At 34.0% G+C, this 21,678-nt stretch overlaps 1 protein-coding gene and 2 pseudogenes across 1 annotated transcript; all 3 read right to left on the reverse strand.

Annotated features, from left to right (window-relative positions):
• Window positions 1-1,506: 1,506 nt before the first annotated feature.
• LOC122312792 lies at window positions 1,507-2,368 on the reverse strand (annotated as a pseudogene).
• Window positions 2,369-16,184: 13,816 nt separating this feature from the next.
• Window positions 16,185-17,204, reverse strand: LOC122314099 (annotated as a pseudogene).
• A 3,158-nt stretch (window positions 17,205-20,362) lies between these two features.
• LOC122313010 (germin-like protein subfamily 1 member 13) lies at window positions 20,363-21,466 on the reverse strand. Its single transcript, XM_043127696.1, has 2 exons — window positions 21,265-21,466; window positions 20,363-21,045 (listed from the first exon to the last, which is right to left on the reverse strand). Exons 1-2 carry the CDS (start codon window positions 21,395-21,397, stop codon window positions 20,492-20,494), a joined length of 687 nt encoding a protein of 228 aa, XP_042983630.1. The 5' UTR covers window positions 21,398-21,466; the 3' UTR covers window positions 20,363-20,491.
• Between the last annotated feature and the right edge of the window lie 212 nt (window positions 21,467-21,678).

Raw genomic sequence — 21,678 nt, forward strand, 5'->3', positions numbered from 1 at the left:
CGTGAATGGGTTGCTCTTGGTCTCCTAGTCACCCAACATATCTCCACCACATAATAGCTTGCCGACCTATTCACTAAACCTATGTCCAAAGTAGCCCTCCAATATTTTTGCACCAAACTTTGCCTCCAACCTCAGCATAGTTTGTGGGAGGGTATTGACAACACAGCTTGGAAGTAGTGAAAATTGTGTGGATCAAAGAAGAGATAAGACATGCCTAAAATCTTGTAGTGATATGGTGGCATATCCTCACAATCAAATTAATAGGGAAGCATTTTCACATGATTTGTTATCCATTGGTGGAGAGAATTTAAGTGACAACATAGTTCTAAGTTCAACTTGTTCAAACCGAATGGGAGTCCAAGGAGACGTAACAACTGCACATGAGATCACAACAAACTCAAAGGATTTTGGTTCTGAAGAGATTGCATCCAGTTCACAATAACAATTCAAATAAGTTGTAAATATTATAATTTGAATTATTTTTCTACAGTTTTTATGCTAAGTAGTTAGGACAATTTTTAGTTTATTTAAATAAATATTTGTAACATCTTGTGCTCACGCTTCCAAGAAAGATTTTCACAATAATATATTTTTCAGTTTACTACATATTCATTTTCTCTTCTTTTATTTCTTATCATAAAGTTGAAAAGAAATTATATTTGCTGTCATAAAGTATGTAAGCGCTGCACACTACTTTTAAAAAAGTGAGTAAATATGAGATTTATATGAAAAAAATTAATTTTTAATAGTAAAAACTTCACTCTTTTTAAAAAAGAGTATGCAGCGCTTGAGCTTGTAACTCTATCTAACATTAATAGTTCATTTGTCGTTCTTCCTGGGAATGTGTGAAGTAACCGCATATTATATTGTAGCTTCTGCTTACTCGAGCCACTTAGAAGGACTGCAAGCAAAGTTGAAGAAGCGATGGCAGCGCCAAAAAAAAAAAAAGACTATAAAAGTCAAAAAACCGAAAATGCATGTGGGTTTCTCGTGGAGTATACTACGTACTCCTGGTCTGACTACTCCGGTCTCCGGAAACACGTACGTCCGAGTAGTTTAGCTAAGACGGTCATGATAATGTTAATTTTTGCACACATATATAGGCCGAGATATGTGATCTCTAGGACCATGCTTGTGTTCAACCATTCTTTAACTAGTCTTCGAGCTTACATTAATTATTCTATTTGAACATATTTTTCTTTGTAATTCCTTGAGAAGAATATCGCTATATAAGAAGTAAGCATATGGAATCGATGTCTGGAAAGCGATAAGCAAAATACTCTATAGTTTTCATTTATATATATATATGCTATTACCCAAAAAGAACAAAAAAATTGAGAGAGAAGGAGAGGATGATAGTGCATAAATCAAATACCATCTTATTTCATTATAATTTTAATTTTTTGACGTTACAACAATCGAAACATAGGAAGTCTTAATTTATTTGATACAAGCATGCAATGGATCATTATGGCTGTGAAAAACATTTCTCTAATTGTTGTCCCACTAGAACTGCTTCTGAAGGTACTCTACCAAATTCTTGTCCACCTGAAAGGCCTTGGTAAGAACATTGGGTTTGATTTTGGATTAGATCCGAATACTGCGTTAGCTATAGTGATGACTCCAGGATTCTGACTGCTCAAACCAGCAAAGGCAATTGCATTAGTGTTTCCCACATTCAATAGGAAGTGAATAAGACCAATTAAGAATACAAAGACATCTCCTGGGTATAGCATTATGGTGAAGAGGCGGTTACCGTCTCCATTGGATGTGTCAAATCCAACGTACAGAGTACCCTCTAACACAATGATAAATTCACTACCACATGGGTGAATATGGGGAGGATTCAGACCATATGGAGCAAAGTCAACGTGAGCCAAGGATATGCCTAGGGTGTTGAGTCTTGCTAGATTGTCCACATTCACAGCAGTGACGTTCGACCTGAGAGGATTTGAGGTGCTTCTGGAAACGTTAAGACCCGAGAAGAAGAAGTCATTTGCTGAGGTAAGCTTTGGATCATTGCAGAACTTTCCATTCACAAATACTACAAAAAGAAAAGTAGTGTATCATTGTCACAAATGGGACATCTAGACACTTAATTCCCATAACAATGGGAAATAACATAACCATACATATGATGCAGAAACTGAAAGTATAGTTACATTAATCTATGGATTCATAACATGAGATAAACAATCGAAATGATTTCTATGCAGAGCGTAATGATAATGTTTATGTACCAGAAGAAGCGGGATCCTTGACCGCAACAGTCCTGCAGAGGACCAGGGTCATAGGCAGAGGCAAGGGAAAAAGTCAAAGCCAAAAGGGCCACAGCTCTTATGAGGTACTTAGCTTTCCTGATCTGCATGTTTGAGGCTGGATGTCTCTGCTTGTGTATTCTTGCTTGGGTGAGAGGTGAGATATGTTGCATGGAAACATGTCTATTTATAGACCGAGGGGGAGTCTGCAGTACTAAACGGGTCTATATGTGCATGTTTTTTTTTTTTTGGCATAGATAAGATCAGCAAGACTTGGCTAGTTTATTTAATTAATTACATCAACTAATGCTGGCCGATATTGAAAACGCAACCAAATTGACCATATCAGTTAATTATGGAATGGTTAATTAATTCATAATTTGATTTAATGTTGATTTGGTCCAATCCCAAAAAAACACTAATTAATACTTATTCACATGGATGTTTAGGATCATCGATGTTTGAAATTGAAAATATGGATGATCAGGAAATGAACTCCATGTAAGTTGACCGTAATTAGTCGATCTTTTTCTCGAGCATGAATAATAACTCCTTTGATGATTTTGAGCATTCTAGGAATATTTTAATTAATTAATCTACTTCAAAATCTAGAAATATTAACGTTACACATGATCGATCATATCCTCCAAATCAAATTATTTGAGATTCTTACTCATGGAGCTGATATTTATTTTTTATATATATTATGATATATAGAAAAATTAAGTACTGTCTGTTGGTCTGTACTGCATAGAGCAGACTTTATCTAGCAAATTAACCTAATAGAATATTGAACATGCATGCCCGGCCTGATCTGGACTCAGGAGGACTGGACAGGGTCATCCTAAAGACTACTAGAAGAAGAATTTTCATCTCCATTTCATCCCTAAAACCCGTTCCAAAATTTCGAAATTTAAAATTTCGTCCACAGGAAAATTGTGCTAGACCGTTTGAATGCATTCTTACGTGTTCAAACAGGTTTGATCTTTTTAATTCATCCCTAATACCAGTTTGAACAAGATAAATTTCGTTTGAATAGATCGTATATTGTGGCTATCATTGGCTCACTTTATCCATGGTCATTCGTTAGCAGACGCGGCCATGTCATTTTTTGTTCGTTGTTTGTTCTATAGAGATGTAATATATTTCGATTTCTAGCTTGTGTAATTGCCTTTTTGGGTTGAGATGTAATACAGACGTGTACTTTTTAACGAATTTTGTTATATGCTACTTTTTATTTTGTAAATAACTATTTTTGCAACTTTGCTCGCCGCTGACTGGAAATAAACATTTTGGTCACAAATATTGACTTGTGGTGAACCTCCCTAGCCACAAATTATTATTTTGGTAAAAAATACTTATTGCAGTGATTGAAAATGCCGAAAAATACTATTTGCAGCGAAAAGAATGTTGCTGGGAAAATTACGCTTTTGGCCTAATATAATTATTTTTGGTTACTATATTCAGGGAAAAAAAATATGTCACCGCAAAAAGTTTTAAGACGGGGATTCTAGGTGAATATTGGGTGGTAATTTCTTTTTTGCCGGAAATACATAAATACTATCAAGAGTTTCATAAACTGAAAATTAAAATATGAAAAATAGAAAAGATGATGGATGTAAACTATCTAAAAGGAATTGTATTGCATGAATCAAGTAATCACATTTATTTATACTAAAAATCAAGATAATAGAAAATAACTAACTGATGTATATTGTCTACTTTAGCTTTGGCCTTTTCTTCTCTAGACTTTAACTCCATTTCTTTTTAATATGTGATGCTATACTCTAACAAATGCCGCCACTTTTTTCCACCAAAAATACTGTTCAAGCAATATAATATGTGCTGTGCAAACTTCTACGTACAGTGGATAACACTACAGCCACCTTGCTGTAATGCTCACCAAATTCATCCAGGCATGTTTGAAGCTTTGATTTCTTCAGTTGTGTTTCTAATTGCACAATCTTCATTAGAATTGATTCCTTCTATGTCTTTGTTGCTAGCAAAAAAATTAAAACATAACTAGGTAAGGAAGAAAAAGAGTCATAATTGGACAAAATTAAAACACTACTTATTGACAGTTGCCATATATTGACAGTTTCAATATATTGACAGTTGCCATATTTTCTAGATTCTCCATCTCCAGAAAATCAGTAACCTTAATTCTAAGAATATGTCTAATTTATATAATTAGTCTACTTACCTTTTATATATATATATATATATATATATATATATATATATATATATATATATATATTTCCATACTTAGTTTCCTATACATCTATATATTTGTAAAGTAGTACACAAATGAATATATAGTTCTAAATGAAAATCACTCTCCCTCTCAGTTTTTAACACTACTAGCTAGCTAGTACATAAAAACATAAAATCTCTTACAGAATGCAATGTAATAAGATAAAATGCAAGCAAGAAATGCACAAGGACAGCAGCCAAAGCATGCCTGAAATACACTGCAACACTCAAGAGATGCATAAAGCTGATAAAGCAAGCTGCAATACATGGAAAGAAAAAGATGGCAGCAGCAGCAAAAAGGAGACAGGAGATGGCACAGAAAAGAAGATGGCACAGTTGAGGAAATGCATGGCTGCACACAAAGAAGTATGAGGGACACGATGCATAAAGCTGATCTTTACCATGCTGTGCATAAAAAGTTCTGAATTGATGCTTGTACTTGTGTAGATAATCAAAAGTTAGATTTTCAGTAGCTTTTACTTTTCTACTTTTTTGTAATGTATATATATGTGACCTTTGTATTGACAAAAGAATCAATGAGAATCAAACTTCCTCAAATCTCTATCAAACTCTGTTCTTCATTTGTTTCCTCTCATTTTCACTTTCTATTTTCAACAGTTTTTAACAAAATCACTAGTTAAAAATAAGTTGTCATAAACCTAATCATGTGAATAATCTTCAGTTTTGGACAAATACAAAGGTTTAAAACCAAACTATGATGACATCATATACAAGTTGCGCGCTAAGCTTCTAACAAAAAAAAAAAAAAAGTTGTAGTGTAGAATATGACTTAAATTAAAGGATGTTTGATGTAATTAGCAATTGTTAGAATGTTAGGAAAAATAACTTCTACGTAACCAAACTATAGCTAGATCATATCACTTACCAGCCCATAAGAAATTGCCTAAAGGAATGAGCCTGATCATTTGGTTACGCAGTTCGTATGAGATGAGATGTGATGTTTTGTTAAAAGTTAAATAAAATATTGTTATAATATAATTTTTTTAATATTAATTTTGTTTTAGGATTTGAAAAATTGAATTGTTTATTATATTTTTTGTGAGAATTTATGAAAATTATAATGATTATATGATGAGATGAGATGAGATAGTTTGAATTTGGGTATCCAAACCAGCCTGTACTAATCTTGAACATTGCTCTCAAAGCATTTGACCACCTGAGAATGAAGCACTAATTAATTAATAAAAGAATCAGTCCAAAATTTGCAAAAACGTACAAAAGATCTAGCTGCTCAACAAATTGTTAAAAGTTCCCCATAGATGTATATTAAAGTGTCTATCTATATTGAATATTATACGATTTAATTTGAAGTTTCAAAGATATATTTATAATCTACATCTCCGTTCAAGTTGTAATATAGATAAACAAGAATTGGAATATAATTTAAAATAAACTAAGATGTAACTTCTTATCCTGATTTTATGTAGGCATTGAAGGTTTGGTGTCACTACCAACTGCTTATATAGAGAAAAGCTAACATGATAGCCCAGAATCGAACAAAAAGTTAATTTTCCTCTATGGACATTCAAAATTCACTGCCACCACACAAAAATGAAGCAAGAAAATTAGAAATCAATCGCCATATAAGATGGAATAAAGTAGGCAAAAACTCAATAAAACAAAAAACACCAACCCTCAAAGACACGATAAAGTAAAAATAAGGTCGAGAAAGAAACAAAGAGAAAACAGAGGAAACTAGAACAAAGATAGAGCGGAGCAACACAATAGCTGAGCATGTTTGAATGGAAAAAGAATTACCTACTCCCGAAATAACGAAGCTGCCACACACGAATATAAAATAGAGCATGAATACACAAGAAAAGTCTATTCAAATGCGAGAAATTTCTTCTAAAGAAGACAAGGAAAGTTTATTGAGCTCTAAACCTAAGAGATGTGCAGAGATGAAGCAATAGCAATAAAAACACAAAAGAGAGAGAGAGAGAGAGAGAGAGAGAGAGAGAGAGAGTCGGTACGTAAAGGAGATGAAGCACATACCTGAGAAAAAAAACCTGTGGGCAAAAATGATTCCTCCCATTCCCTACTACACGAGAACACCACCCACCTGATCTCTCTCTCTCTCAGCTGTAAAATTTCCAGACTTAATTCTTAAAATCTGAGGCTCTTTATGTGTTTGTAGGACATTGTAGATTGTTCAAACAAATTAAAATTCTTAAAATCTGAGGCTCTTTATGTGTTTGTAAGACATTGTAGATTGTTCAAACAAATTAAAAAACATTCGAATGGTAAAATTTCAAAAATTAAAGCGTTTCAAATCCTGGTCAAATTTTACCATTTAAACAGATTGCAAATGCGTTCGAACATAACCAAACTGTTTGAAAGGAAAATTTTCTTGTTTGAACAAAGTTTGTGAATTGTTCTACTTTCTAGGCAATATTTGGTTGAAATTTGCATTGGAATGAGATATAATCCGTTTGAACGTATGTATATAGCTCGAATGAATTTAAGATAGTTTGAACGTAGTTGTAATTGTTTGAACACATTTGTTATGACAGTCCAGCTGACATGATTATGACAGTGTTAATTTTTTAGAACACATATAGGAACATGTGGTCTTTGGGGCCATTTACTACCAGGAACAATAAGAGGAAAGTAAAGAATAAATAGAAAAAAATAGTTGTAATTGTTCGAACACATTTGTCACTGTTTGAACATATTTCTTATCATTCGAACGGGTTTGGTATTATTTGAAAGAAATTGACACAACTCATATGGATATAGTAAACCATCTTAACAAGCAAACATTTTTAGGGACAACTGATTTCGTCTCTATATATTATTATTCGAAAGATAAATTGTTTTTTGAACAGTATTTACAACTCGAGCCGCTTTTAGAATGAAATTTAAATTTCTTCCCTAAAAGTTAAACTTGTTGTAGTGCTTAATTTGTAGTATTCCCGGTCATTCAACTACTTTGGAAACAAGTCCAAGTAGTCCAGCTGACATGGTTATGATAGTGTTAATTTTTGTGGACGCATACAGGAACATGTGGTCTCTAGGACCATGTACTGCTAGGAACGATAAGAGAAAAGTAAAGAAAAAATAAAATCAATTACACACAATACAAGATTTACGTGATTCGACAACGTGCCTACATCCATAGAATTCTAGAGAATTTTATTCCAAAGAAAATCAAAGATATAGTGCGGCCATATAAGAGTTTAATACAATATAGAGTAAACCCCGATTAGTTGGTCGGTTTGGATTAGTAAACCCTAGTCGGTGGGTCAGGTCAGACCAAGAGTCAAAATGGCTAAAAAATGAACATGTTTTTCTTTGTAATTCCTTAGAAGAATATTGCTAAGAAATAAGAAAATGGAATCCATGTCTAAAAGGCGATAAGATCTTCTCAACATATTGTACATTAATAGCAACATACTCTATGGTTTTCATATACGCTTACACAATTTTTTTTAGAAGATGATGGTATCTTAACTTCATCGATATCCCTCACTTATGGCAGAGGAATATCGTGGTTATATTTAGACACCTGAGGGTTACAAATAGTCATAAAATCCAAACCTAGGCATAGAAAACAACTATATAAAAAGAGTAATGATATACATCGCACCACCATCCCACTTGCATCTTACTATATATGATGTGACGTATTTATCACTATTTGATGATAAAGAAACATGCAATAAATAATCATTCAATAGCAGTAAATGTATCATATCTTACTTGGTATGATGCAAATAGGATGATAGTATGGTATATAGAATTTTTCATATAAAAAACTAAGCACTATATAAGATATTAAGAAAACCATTTTAAAAAATAAGAAACAGGATGCATACCCTAATAAAATAAAAAACTAAACAAACCTGCATACAAACTTGTTATTTATGTCGAATTACGTGTAAACCAACTTGATTCATTTGAATAGCTCCCAAAATATCTTTAGGAAGATTGTTGTTGTTCTCAAAGGAGGACTCTTTACCACTAGAGCTCAGCTTGGCTAATTTATCTACAAGGTGGTTCGTTTCTATAAAAGAGTGAAAGAGCCGTACCATCATGTGACAACCCTCTAGAAATTCAATGTTGGAATTTCTATAGATTTTAGGAATCTCGTGAAAACTCCATAAATTTTCATGACTCGACTAATCACAAAAGTTTTAGTCTGTCAACATAGAAATGCGATTTTAATTATTTGAAGTAGTTAGAAGTATCAGAATACATTATGGTGTGCGCCACTAGACTGAGTTAATTATTTAGGATTTTATGAGACAATAACTCATTTTCATAATTTTGAACGAAATTCTTGTTCGAAACTGTGAAATTATTTTTAGGGACTTCAGGGTTGAGTTTTGGTAAACGATTTTTACTGTAGGTTAATATGAATATTTAGAATTTTTCAGCACTAAGTTTATTATGCATTTTTTGGAGTGAATAGTAATCTTGATAAGCGTATTAAGTGTAGTGTTTTCAAAATCATAGTGTGGAATGTTCAAATTAGGTTAGAGAAGTTTTATTTGAACAATTGGCAAGAACTTAGCCACACATAGTGAATAGTATTAGACATTTGGCATAAATATGAACCATCAGGTGGATTCGTGAAGGAAATTAAGGTGTGAGATCATGCCACCTAAGCAAAACTTTTTTTATCTGATCAACCAAATTGAGCTAGGTCAAAAAGGGTTTCAACCCTAGTGAAACCCTAAATGGTTGAAATCCAATTGAAATTCCAAAAACTTGATTGAAACTGAAATCCTAAATGGTTTCCCTAAACCTTAAAGTTGGTCTCCAAACTGCTTTTTATCCGATTTCTAGCATTGTGTTTAATCACTTGATTAAATCACTTTCACATGCTATTAATTTATAAAATCATTGTTATGACATCATTATCCAACCTTTTAAACCTTAAAAATTTGATTGGACTAAGAAAAATTAGATTTATACTTGATAGCATCTCAAACCCTAACCAAACCCCCTTTAAACCCCAAATTGAAATCCACTTGGTTGAGGCCCACCAAGGCCCATGAATTTGGCCACCTTGAAAAAACTTCTTGAAGAAGTTTCCTCCCCCACATGGTAGACCATCCACTACCCTTGGCTGCACCCAATAGTACCTTGATGTGAAGGAGAATCCACTTCATCAACCTCCATTCCTCACAACTTCAGCAGGCAGTCCTTTGCCTCTCACTATTCTCCACACTTTATGTCACATAGCTACCTCCAATCAAGAGTCATTCAAGTCCAGATCTTCCCCTTCCAGAATTCTTGAGTCGTGCAAGACACATTTCCTTACCTTTCATCACTTCTTCACCACATTCTTAGAGAGAAACTCAAAAGAGCTCTCTCAGACAGATTTCTAGATTTTTTTGTGTGGAGCTTTTAACCATCTGTAAGTATTTTCATACAATTACTCCTTCATAAAAGTTATTTGCCTTTGAGTGTAGCTTCTGTAAATATATTATTCGTCTCATTCTAGGGTCATTGTTTTGGTCAAAAGTATTTTTAACCATAAAAATGTCATTCTGCGCTTAAAACTAGAGAGTATGTTATGTTTTGGAGTTTTTGACCAAGCTAATGGACATATCTTGGTCCGAAAATTTTATGAAGTTTTTTTAGCATATTTTTATGAGTTTCCATTGAGGTTTTATTGCATGAATAAAATTTTTGATGATAAATTTTCTTAGATCTAGAAACTTGAAAACTGAAAGTGGAAAAATAGTTTTTGTTTGTAGAAAGTTCAAATATTTCAAGATTTGATCTTACTCTAAAGGCTTTGATATTTTTATATGATGATTCTAAGTGTTTTATTTTCAAGTTAGGATGTTATTTTGAAGATATTTAGTATTAGTTTCAAAGACATAATTTTTCTATGCAAGAGGATTTTGGTTAGACCTAACATTTGATATTTTTGGATTAGATCCATATTTTATTGATTTTTAGTCATGTGATTTTAAGTTTTATGGTTGGATATTCTTTAGGACATATTTTCAAACCATGTGATGCTTTATTTTGAAGATCTCACATTCTTAAACCATTGATAAAGAGATTTATCAAAACTAGTTGAGGAAAAAGTTTCTGTTTTAAACTAAGTGTAAAACCAAAAACTTCAAGTGTTATTTTGCGATTTTGGTGATTTTAGTTTGATGATTTAAAGCATGGTTTGTTTTAGAATGATTTTATGAATATGTTAGAAGTAAGATTTGATTTTTTGGAATTCTTGGAGATGTTTTGATTTAGGATCAAAACTTGTGATTCAAGTGTTTTGATCTTTTTACAAAAAGTTTGGTGTTGATTATTAGTTTTTTCTAAATGGATTTTTTAAGTATGGTTTTAAATTTAAGATAGGAAGATTCTTGTTGCAAAATTTTGATTTAAGCATGAGTTTTAAAGTTGCAAGGAATTGCAACAAAAATAAGAGAAATGGTCTATAGATGTTTCGGCCATAGTGTGCTTTTCATAGTTGTGATTTGTTTTGAATTTTTGTAAATTGATATTTGAGTTTAGGACAAAATTCACATAAGGAATGTAAATTTTCAAAATTTTTGAAATTAGGATGAGAAATCCTTAAGTTATAGGTAAAATAGTCGTTTTCCCATATGTAGAGGGTAAAATGATAATTTTACTCTAAATTATCTTTTTTACACATTTCTAATTGTTAATAATTAAATTTCTAACTTTTAGAATACCCTCTTATAGCTCGTAGAATGCGATGATCGAGGTAAGTTAACTTCTAACTTACTATTAGTTTACTGTGTATGTATGATGGGTAAGAAAATTATAATTTATGTATGTATGTTATCATATATGTCATGTCATGCCACATCATTACATGTTTATCTATTATGCATAATTTATTCTGTCACAAATGCTTATCTATTACACAATCTATTATGTCAAGTGTTACTATATGTTACAAGTATGTCATATAATGTTATGCCGTCTATTACATGTATGCCATGTCACGTAATATTTACTATTATATGTTATGCCAAGTTATGAAATGTTATATGTTATATGTTATATTATACTACAAAATATTTCTATCTTAAGTAAGTCATATCTCTCAAGTTACGTTCAAGTTATGCTATGTGACGTCAGGATTTCTGTTCTTTCGTATTCCAGTCACGTTTCATCTCGAATACAGTTGTGTATTTTGAGAATAATTAAGTTTCAATTATCAGTTAATTTGTACTACGGTCAAGGATGATACGCGCTGCCTGGTATTGCAGTCAAGGTTATGCACTATCGAATACTAAAGTGAAGGAGTATAATCTACTATTATGTTAAGTTCTGTTACGGTTAAGGATAACATGCACTACCGAGAGCTACAATGAAGTAGTATAATCTACCGTTATGTTAAGTTATGTTACGGTCAAGGCGATACCCTGCCAAGTACTATAGTGAATGAGTATAATCTGCCGTACTACAGAAGGATGTTAAGCGTTGCTTGGAACTACCATCAAGGATATGTACTGTCGAGTACTACGGTGAAAGAGTATAATCTATCGTTATCTTATATTATGTTCACGTACATGTTATGTTCATGTTTATGTTAAGTTTCAAGTTCATGTTCATATCATGTTATGTTCAAACTCACGTTCATGTTATGTTATATTCATGTGCACGTTAAGTTTCAAATTTATGTTCATATCATGTTATGTTCACGTTTATGTTATGTTCAAACTCATGTTCATGTTATGTTATGTTCATGTTCACGTTATATTTCAAGTTTACGTTCATGTCATGTTATGTTCACGTACATGTTATGTTCAAGTTTACGTTCATGTTATGTTATGTTCACATTCACATTATATCTCAAGTTCATGTTTATGTCATGTTATGCTTAGGTTTATGTTAAGTTCAAGTTTATCTTTATGTTATGTATGTTCACGTTCATGCTATGTTCAAGTCCATGTTATGTTTCAAGTTCACATTCTTGTTATGTTGCTAGTCCATGTTATGTTTTACGTTCAAGTTCATGTCATGCTATGTCAAGTCAAGGTCGGTTAGGGGTGTCAAATCGTGTTAACGGGTCGTGTCAAATCGTGTTAACAGGTCATATAGGTCAATCCTAACCCGACCCGTTAAGCTTATCGTGTCGAAATCTCAAACCCTAACACGACCCGTTAACATAACGGGTCGTGTCGTGTCAACCCGTTTTGACTCATTAATAAATATTACGAAATATGTTTTTTTTTATAAGTAAACAAATAAATTAAGAAAATATTACGAAATAGGTTAATACGACACAATACAACTCATTTTAAGCTATTTATATAAATGAGTTGAATAGGCCTGAAATTAACTTTTTTAACCTGATTAAATTTAGCATAATTTTATATAAGTGTTAAAATTACAATATCTATAAAAATTATAAAACTAATTATAAGTCAAAAACTACAATCTAAATAATAAAAATATCGAAATTGAAATTCTAATAATTTTATTTTTAGATATAAGGGTATAATTGTAACTTTAACTTTCTTAACGTGTCATAATGGGTTATAACGGGTCAAAACGGGTTAACCCGTTATCAACCCGTTAAGCAATCGTGTCTTAACAGGTCAACTCGTTTTGACCCAAACCCATTAAGGCTAAACCCTAACCCGCTATTATCGTGTCGTGTTCGTGTTGGGTTAACGGGTCGTGTGACATATTGCCACCCCTAAGTTCGGTTCACGTTTCAGTTCAGGTTATGTCAGTTATGCCATGCTATATATCAAGTTATGTTATACTTACTTATGATTTTGATTATGCATTCATGCTTTTACTGTCATGCATGCATTATTAACCTGTGTGGAAGTTTCCTATTAACTTACTGAGATTTGTAATCAAATATCACCGTGGTAGTCCCAACTACCAATCTCCCTGAATGGTAGGCAATGTGTCAGGATCAGAGCAGGGAGCGGACACTAGTAGGCTGGAGGAGGTTGACTAGACGCTGCAAACATGGCGAGGAACTTACAACTTCCATAGGTAGTTTTGAGACAGTATTCTGGCCTCGTTAGTCGAGTTACAAGAGTTACTCGACAAACTTCCTCAATAGTGTATTTTGGTAATATAAATATGGAGTCTGGTCTCCCATGTTTTTGAGATTTCAGTCTTCTAAGACTTGTACTAAAATTGTGGATGTTTATTTTGTTCAGTATGCTTGGATTACGCTTTAACTATTTGGAATATTATAAGTTTGGTGCATAGTATTGCTAAAAAAAAATTATCCGCTACAAATATTGCATAATGCTAGATACATTATAGGAATATTGAATCTTATATGTTATGAACGGAAGCAGGTAACCTTGTGTTGCATGTCCCGACACTTTAAATGTCCGTTTGATCCCAAGCGGAATCTGGGGGCATCACCATCAAGCACGCCTTCAGTTTAGCTTCATTCCAATACTTCTAACTCCTCCAAGGGACAATCCCACCCTTTTCCTACCAATTTACCATATTTTTAGAATTAGTTTCCACTTCAACATGAGTTATATCCATCTATACATAGAGATTCAAACCATCCAAGAGGGCTTGGATCTCAACAATATTGTTGGAACTTGTACCATAATATTTGAAAAAAGCAAATATCATGTGACCTTTCGCATTTATAAGGATTCCCGCTTCTTCAATCTTACTCCCATCCACATTAAACTTAGCAAAATCTTGTGCCGAGTATATCTATTTCAAAATCTGAATTTGCTTATTCTTAACATGCAATAAGCCAAGTTGCTTTAAAACTACACTATGAAAACACTTGATAAATGATTTAGTCGTTTTTGTATGTATCATTTAAGCTAAAAAATTCTTGATCTTATTATGCTCCCATGTTTCAACAAACCCCTCCATGCGGGCTTTACTTTTGTGAAATCATAGAAACCAGCTGATAATAGAAGGAAGAATTCCAAACATGACATTGATATGAGATACCATTGTAGCCTTGGACAACCATTGTTGTATTCACTCTTTGGTACAAGTAGGCCCAATTTTCAAACCCAGAGCTGATTCAAAGAACATCCAAACAAAATGAGGGATCTCTCCCATTAGAAGTGAGTGATCCAAAGAATCATAAGCAGCCACTTTACAACATTCACATTTAGAGGCCATAGCGATATTCAACTTCATAATATTCTGGTCAAAAGGCAAGCCTTTATACATACCTCTCCACTTAAAAGTACAGCTTTTCTAAGGCAGTAAACCATGCCAAATCCATTTAGCCCACGCCATTTTGTCTCTACTTTCATAAGTATTTTGCCAAGCTGAAAGGGTAGAAAAGTTCCCATTTTGTTTAGCTCTCCATATAGGAATATTGGGACCTGAGGCAATCTTGACATTTTGTAGCTTCAATTCTTCACTAATGGTACTCCCCACTAGCTCCTGCATTTTCTTCCAATTTCCTCCCATCTCAGAGTATACTTTCATAGAGGGACCTGTAATATCTAAAAATTCACCAAGTATTCCCAAGGACGACCAATTTTCAAACAAAAAATATATCTTACCTTTATTAATAATCCATCTAGATCTCCTTATAAACAATTTCGTCAATGGTTTTAAGGCCTTCCAAAAATGTGATCAATTCATAGAAGAATTGATCGAGGAGGATATATAGGGATTTCTCCATGTCTTCTAACTTCCGTATTCCGATCCCACCTTCTTCTGAAGGCTTGCAAAGTTTTCCCATACCACCCATTTATTTTTCTTCTTGCCATCCTTGCTACCCCACAAGAAGTCTGCAAAAATCTAATTAAGCTTTATGTAGCATAATACGAGGCATATTAAGCACTGCTAGGAGATGAATAGGAATATTGGATAACACATGCTTTAATAACACTAGTCTACCCCCTTAGAGAGTGACTTTCCATGAGGCTGATTTCATTTGCACTATTTGGATTAATGGCTCAAGATGAATAGCTCATATACTATCTATGCATATTCGTGCACCCAAATATAAGTAGGGGAAAGAACCTTCATGAAACCCTGTTGTTTGAAGCCCAATTGTCTTTCGAGAAGTGAAAGTGTACTTAGCAAAATACATTGCATATTTGGTATGTTTCACCTTCTGACCAGAAATATTTTCATATAACCGTAATGTATCCATGCGCGCCTTCAAATATTTTTTGGATCCATTCAAAAAAAGCATTTGATCATCTAAATACAAAAGATGAGAAATTCTAATTCATCCTCTGTGAGTTTTGTAGTCAAGAATCTTGCCATATTTAGCACTCTTATTCAGTAAGTGACTTAGTACTTCTTCAACAATAATGAATAAGTATAGGGATAACGGGTCCCCTTGTCTCAACCTCCACGATAATTGGAAGTACCCTTTACTAGTACCATTCATTAAAATAGAGAAAGAATGGGTGGTGATACAATTTGAAATCAAAAATTTGTTTGTGAAGTGTTCCTTTTTTAATTTTATACGTAAGCTTAAATAAGTTGTTTTCCATGAAATATTAAAAAGCGGTTAGGTTGGTTTTTGCAATTTGATTAGGATTGTTTTATTAGTATTGTAATCCCAAGGTGTAAAATTTTTCTCTCTAAGCTGTATAGTGCATAAATAAAATACCATCTTATTCCAATATAATTTTAATTTTATGACGTTACAACAATTGAAAAATACTAGGAAATCTTAATTTATTCGAACCATTCATGCAATGGATCGCTATGGCTGTTACAAACATTTCTCTAATTGTTGTCCCACCACAACTGTTTTTGAAGGTGCTCAACCAAATTCTTGTCCACCTGGAAGTCCTTGGCGAGAACATTGGGTTTGATTTTTGGGTCAGATCTAAAGACTGCATTTGCAATGATGATGACCCCTGGATTCTGGCTGCTTAAACCAGCAAAGGCAACTGCGTTGGTCTTTCCCACATTCAACTGGAAGTGAATTAGGCCAATTGGGAATACAAAGACATCTCCTGGATATAGCATTTTGGTGAAGAGGCGGTTACCATCTCCATTGGACATGACAAACCCAACGTACAGAGTACCCTCTAAGACTATGAGAAATTCAGTGCCACGTGGGTGGATGTGGGGAGGATTCAGACCATATGGTGCAAAGTCTACACGAGCCAAGGATATGCCTAGGGTGTTGAGGCCTACTAGATTGTCCACATTCACAGTAGTGACATTCGACCCGAGAGGATTTGAGGTGTCTCTGGGAACGTTTAGTCCTAAGAAGAAGAAGTCATTGGCTGAGGCAAGTTTTGGTCCTTGCAAAACTTTTCATTCACAAATACTATAAAAAAAAGACAAGTACTATATATATCATCATCACAAATGGGACATACAGACAATGGGTAATAACATAAACATATGATGCAGAAATTAATGGAAGTATGGTTACATTAATATATGGATTCATAACATGAGATAAACAATTCAGGCAAATGCTTGAAATGATTTCTATTGCAGAATACAATGATAATAATAGTAACGAGAATGTTTACATACAAGCAGAAGCGGGATCCTTGACCGCAACACAAAAGTCCTGTAGAGGACTAGGGTCATAGGCAAAGGCGAGGGAGTAAGCCAAAGCCAAAAGGGCCACAGTTGTTACGAGGTACTTAGTTTTCATGATCTGCATGTTTGAGGATGTCTCTAGCACTTGCTTTTAGCGTTGTACGTGTGTATTCTTGCTCGGATGAGGGATGAGTCATATATGTTGCATGGAAACATGATGTCTATTTATATATAGATCGAGGGGGCCGGAGTCTGCAGTACCGAATGGGTCTATGCATGTTTTGCACTCTTGCACCAAACACGTAGCCTTAGATCATCACTTTCTACGTGAACGAGTGGCTGCCAAAACCTTTAAAGTTTCATTTGTTTCCACTAAAGATCAAATTGCAGTTATTTTTACCAAGCCTCTCTCAAGTGCTCGATTTCAACTACTTCGGTCAAGCCTCACCATCTCTCCGGTGCCGCTTAACTCGTGGGGGGGCTATTGAAACAACGACAATTTCTGCAGCCACAATGCATGGTAATGTGCATTGCAAGGCTCACACCCAAACTGTTGTACCAGACAGCACAGACCACTGCCAGAAGCAAACAACAGACTCCTGCACAACGGCTACAAAAGAGCCTCTGCCAAAAGCATCTTCAAGAGAACCAATGAAAGAGCTACAAGTGTCCTAGGTCTAGAATATCATTTTCAATTCTTGTGCAAATCTGCACCATTGATGTAATCTGATTCTTTGGATAGTTCTCTAATATAAATAGCACACGGATGTAATGAACAGTGGGTTGGTGAGTGCAAAAAACGAAGGAAACTTTTCCTCTCAGATTGTCATTTCCTCAAGCACCTTTAGTCCATTATTGATTGTTCTTTATGTGTTTGTTTAATTACTAATGTGATCAGTAGATATTGAAAACGCAACCAAATCGACCAAATCAAATTAATGGAATGGTTCACTACTTGATCATTTAATATTTGTTGATTTGGCCCAATCCGAAATAAGTACGCAAATTTGACCATGTAATTAGTTGACCGTGTCTTTTTCTCAGGCATGAAATTCTATGATCATTTTGAGCATTCTAGGAAAATCGAATGTACTTGAAAATCTAGATATATTAACTTTGCTTCACACATATCTGGCCCCTAAATCCAATTATTATATTATTTGTTCTTATCTCATAGAGCTAGCCAGTTTTTTTATTTATTTTTATTTTATTTTTTTATCGTGCTAGCTGATCAAGTGTTTGTTCATCTCATGTATAGAATATTTTTACATAGTAGTAGTTTGAATTCATGATTTCCTAGAACTAGCAACTACGTACCGGCCAATTACTAAATATGCCAAGGCATTTGATATATTCTTGTTCGACATATATGACTTATTCTAACTTTTCTTGATACCTGCCCTCACTTGCTCGCTTCCAGAAAAATCATGAATATATTACCAATTAATAAGTAAATGTTCATAATTAAGAAGAAAGGCAAGGTGGCCGGGTTTAAAATGGCGTACGCTAGTTGCAAAAGTCCAGCATCAGTAATGATGATAATCTATATTTTCTTTTCGGAAGTGGCATCTAGTCTCATGTTGATCCATTCTTCCCTTTACGGCCTATGATCTGCAACATCAAAGATTGAAAATGGTTGTTAGGGTCAAACTGCCTTAGCTTGATTAAAGGCAAAAGCGGTACATGCGCGCGTTGTGCGAGGTACATATATTATTTGAAAAATGTTAGAGATATTAGTAGAGTTTGCAACTGCCAGACATACACTGCATTATAATTGAAAAAATAAATAGATAAATATGAAATTCATATAAAAAAATTATTTCTTTAACGATTTATTTTACTATTTTTTAAAATAAGTACGTAGCGTTTGTACACTTTATGAGTACTGCATCTAATATTACTCTTATTGTTTTACTCTAGTCAATTAATTAACCCTCTTATTCCTTCTTGATGCTGGTTTCTTTTTATATAAAAAAAAAAATTGTTGTTTTGAACTTCTTATTTCTTACCATAAAGTTGAAAAGAAATACAGTTATAAAATTTGCAAGTATCGCATATTCTTTTTGAAAAAAGTTAGTAAATATAGAATTCATATGATCAAAAAATTAATTTTTAATAATAAACCTTACTTTTTTCAATAAAAGTGATCGATATTTACATAATTCATGACTGTGTCTAATATTATTCAATCATTTGTTCTAATGGGAATGTGTAAAGTAACCTCATATTATATCGTAGCTTTTGCTTACTCGAGCCATTCCCGTTTTGACAGGGATTTTGTATTGTTTCAGCGGTTGCTCAAAGTTTTGGTCGATAGTTGCAACTAAAAAAATCATGAAAATTATATGCTGAATTTAAAGGAATCGTACGTTCTGATTGTGATACTCTGTATATTGGTTGCGAAAGACTGAAAAGATGTTTAATGCACTGAATTCATCGTATTTTAGTTAAAAGAATTAAAAAACTAGCATTATGAGTCGATTAAGCCAAAGTAACCCTTTAGAGATGGGGCTTGGGACTCGGGAGTACGAGGTTATCCATACGTACTAAACGTAAACGTGATAATAGCTGGATCCTGGAGAGCTTTGACTAATCCATATATTTTTAAACTCTGATTTAAACACTTTGATAGAGCCAGAAAATCACTCAGAAGGACTGTGCAAGAAAAGTTAAAGAAGTGATTGCCAAATGCCTCTAGCCTGATTGTTATATCCTCCAGCTTCCAAAATAGAAGTCGGGACTTTGAAACTCCCTTTCTCAAATATATCAAAATAGAAAAAAAGTGGAAGAAGCGGTGGCCAAAGAAAAAAAACTACACAAGTAAAACAACCCAAAATGCATGTGGGTTTCTCATGGAGTACTGCTACTACTCCTGGTCCGACTACTCCTGTCTCCGTAGTACGCCGGCCAAGTAGTTTAGCTAAGTCGACGGTGATGACAATATTAATTTTTGTGCACATATATAGGGATATGTGGTCTCAAGGAACATATATGCACGTGTTCAACCCATTCTTTAACCAGTCTTCGAGCTTATAATAATATTCTATTTGAACATATTTTTCTTTGTATATAATTCCTTGAGAAGAATATCGCTATATAAGAAGTAAGCATATGGAATCGATGTCTGAAAGCGATAACTAAGCAAAATAATCTATATACAGTTTTCGTGTGTATATATTATTAAGAAAAAGTCTAGTTGCAAACACACATGTGCACTAATTTATTGTAATTGATCAAAAAGTAAATTTTATTAAAAACAGTGTTAATTTAACTTTTAAGTATGAAAAAATCAGTATTGGTACGCATATTAGTACGCGACTTGTATGTAGCAAAACTCATATCTATATGCACTGTTACCCAAAAAGAACGAGAGAGAGAGAGAGAGAGAGAGAGAGAGAAGATAGTGCATAAGATACCATCTTATTTCATCATTATTTTAATTTTACGACATTACAATAATTGAAACATAGGAAATCTTAATTTATTCGAACCATGCATGCAGGATCGTTATGGCTTTTACAAACATTTCTCTAATTGTTGTTCCACCAGAACTGCTTCTGAAGGTACTCCACCAAATTCTTGTCCACCTGGAAGGCCTTGGTGAGAACATCGGGATTTATTTTTGGGTCAGATCCAAAGACTGCATTTGCAATGGTGATGACCCCTGGATTTTGACTGCTCAAACCAGCAAAGGCAACTGCGTTGATCTTTCCCACATTCAACTGGAAGTGAATAAGACCAATTGGGAATACAAAGACATCTCCTGGGTATAGCGTTTTGGTGAAGAGCCGGTTACCGTCTCCATTGGACGTGACAAATCCAACGTAGAGAGTACCCTCTAAGACAATGATAAATTCAGTGCCACGTGGGTGGGTATGGGGAGGATTCAAACCATATGGAGCAAAGTCAATGCGAGCCAAGGATATGCCTAGGGTGTTGAGTCCTGCTAGATTGTCCACATTCACAGCAGTGACGTTCGACCCAAGAGGATTTGAGGTGTCTCTGGGAACATTTAGTCCTGGGAAGAAAAAGTCATTGGCTGAGACAAGTTTTGGATCCTTGCAGAACTTTCCATTCACAAATACTGTAGAGAAAGAAAAGTAGTGTGTCATCATCACAAATGGGACGTATAGACACTTCCCATAACAATGGAAAATAACATAAACGTACATATAATGCAAAAATTGGAAGTATAGTTCATTACATTAATCTATAGATTCATAACATGAGATAAACAATCGAAAGGATTTCTATGCAGAACGTAATGATAATAATAGTAGTAATGATCATAATGTTTACGTACAAGCAGAAGCGTGATCCTTGACTGCAACACAAAAGTCCTGCAGAGGACTAGGGTCATAGGCAGAGGCAAGGGAGCAAGCCAAAGCCAAAAGGGCCACAGCTGCTACGAGGTAATTAGCTTTCATGATCTGCATGTTTGAGGATGTCTCTAGCACTTGCTTTTGGCTTGTGTATTCTTGCTTGGGTGAGAGGTGAGATATGTTGCATGGAAACATGTCTATTTATAGACCGAGCGAGGGGGAGTCTGTAGTACCGAACCGTTCTATATGTGCATATTTTTTTCTTGGCACAGATAAGATCAACGAAGACTTGGCAAGTCTATTTAATTAACACATTAAATAATGCTGGCAGATATTGAACACGCAACCAAATCGACCAAATCAGTTAGCTAGTGGAATGATTAATTCATTTGATT

This window comes from Carya illinoinensis, chromosome 6 (genome assembly GCF_018687715.1).
Source record: "Carya illinoinensis cultivar Pawnee chromosome 6, C.illinoinensisPawnee_v1, whole genome shotgun sequence".
In the NCBI taxonomy this organism is placed as follows: domain Eukaryota; kingdom Viridiplantae; phylum Streptophyta; class Magnoliopsida; order Fagales; family Juglandaceae; genus Carya; species Carya illinoinensis.

Bases quoted from the DNA above. Each gene is read 5' to 3' on its own strand.
- LOC122313010 (XM_043127696.1), bottom strand. From the start codon at position 21,397: ATGCAGATCATGAAAGCTAATTACCTCGTAGCAGCTGTGGCCCTTTTG. The intron at 21,046-21,264 runs GTACGTAAACAT...CTTTCTCTACAG, and splicing joins CAAGGATCACGCTTCTGCTT to TATTTGTGAATGGAAAGTTC.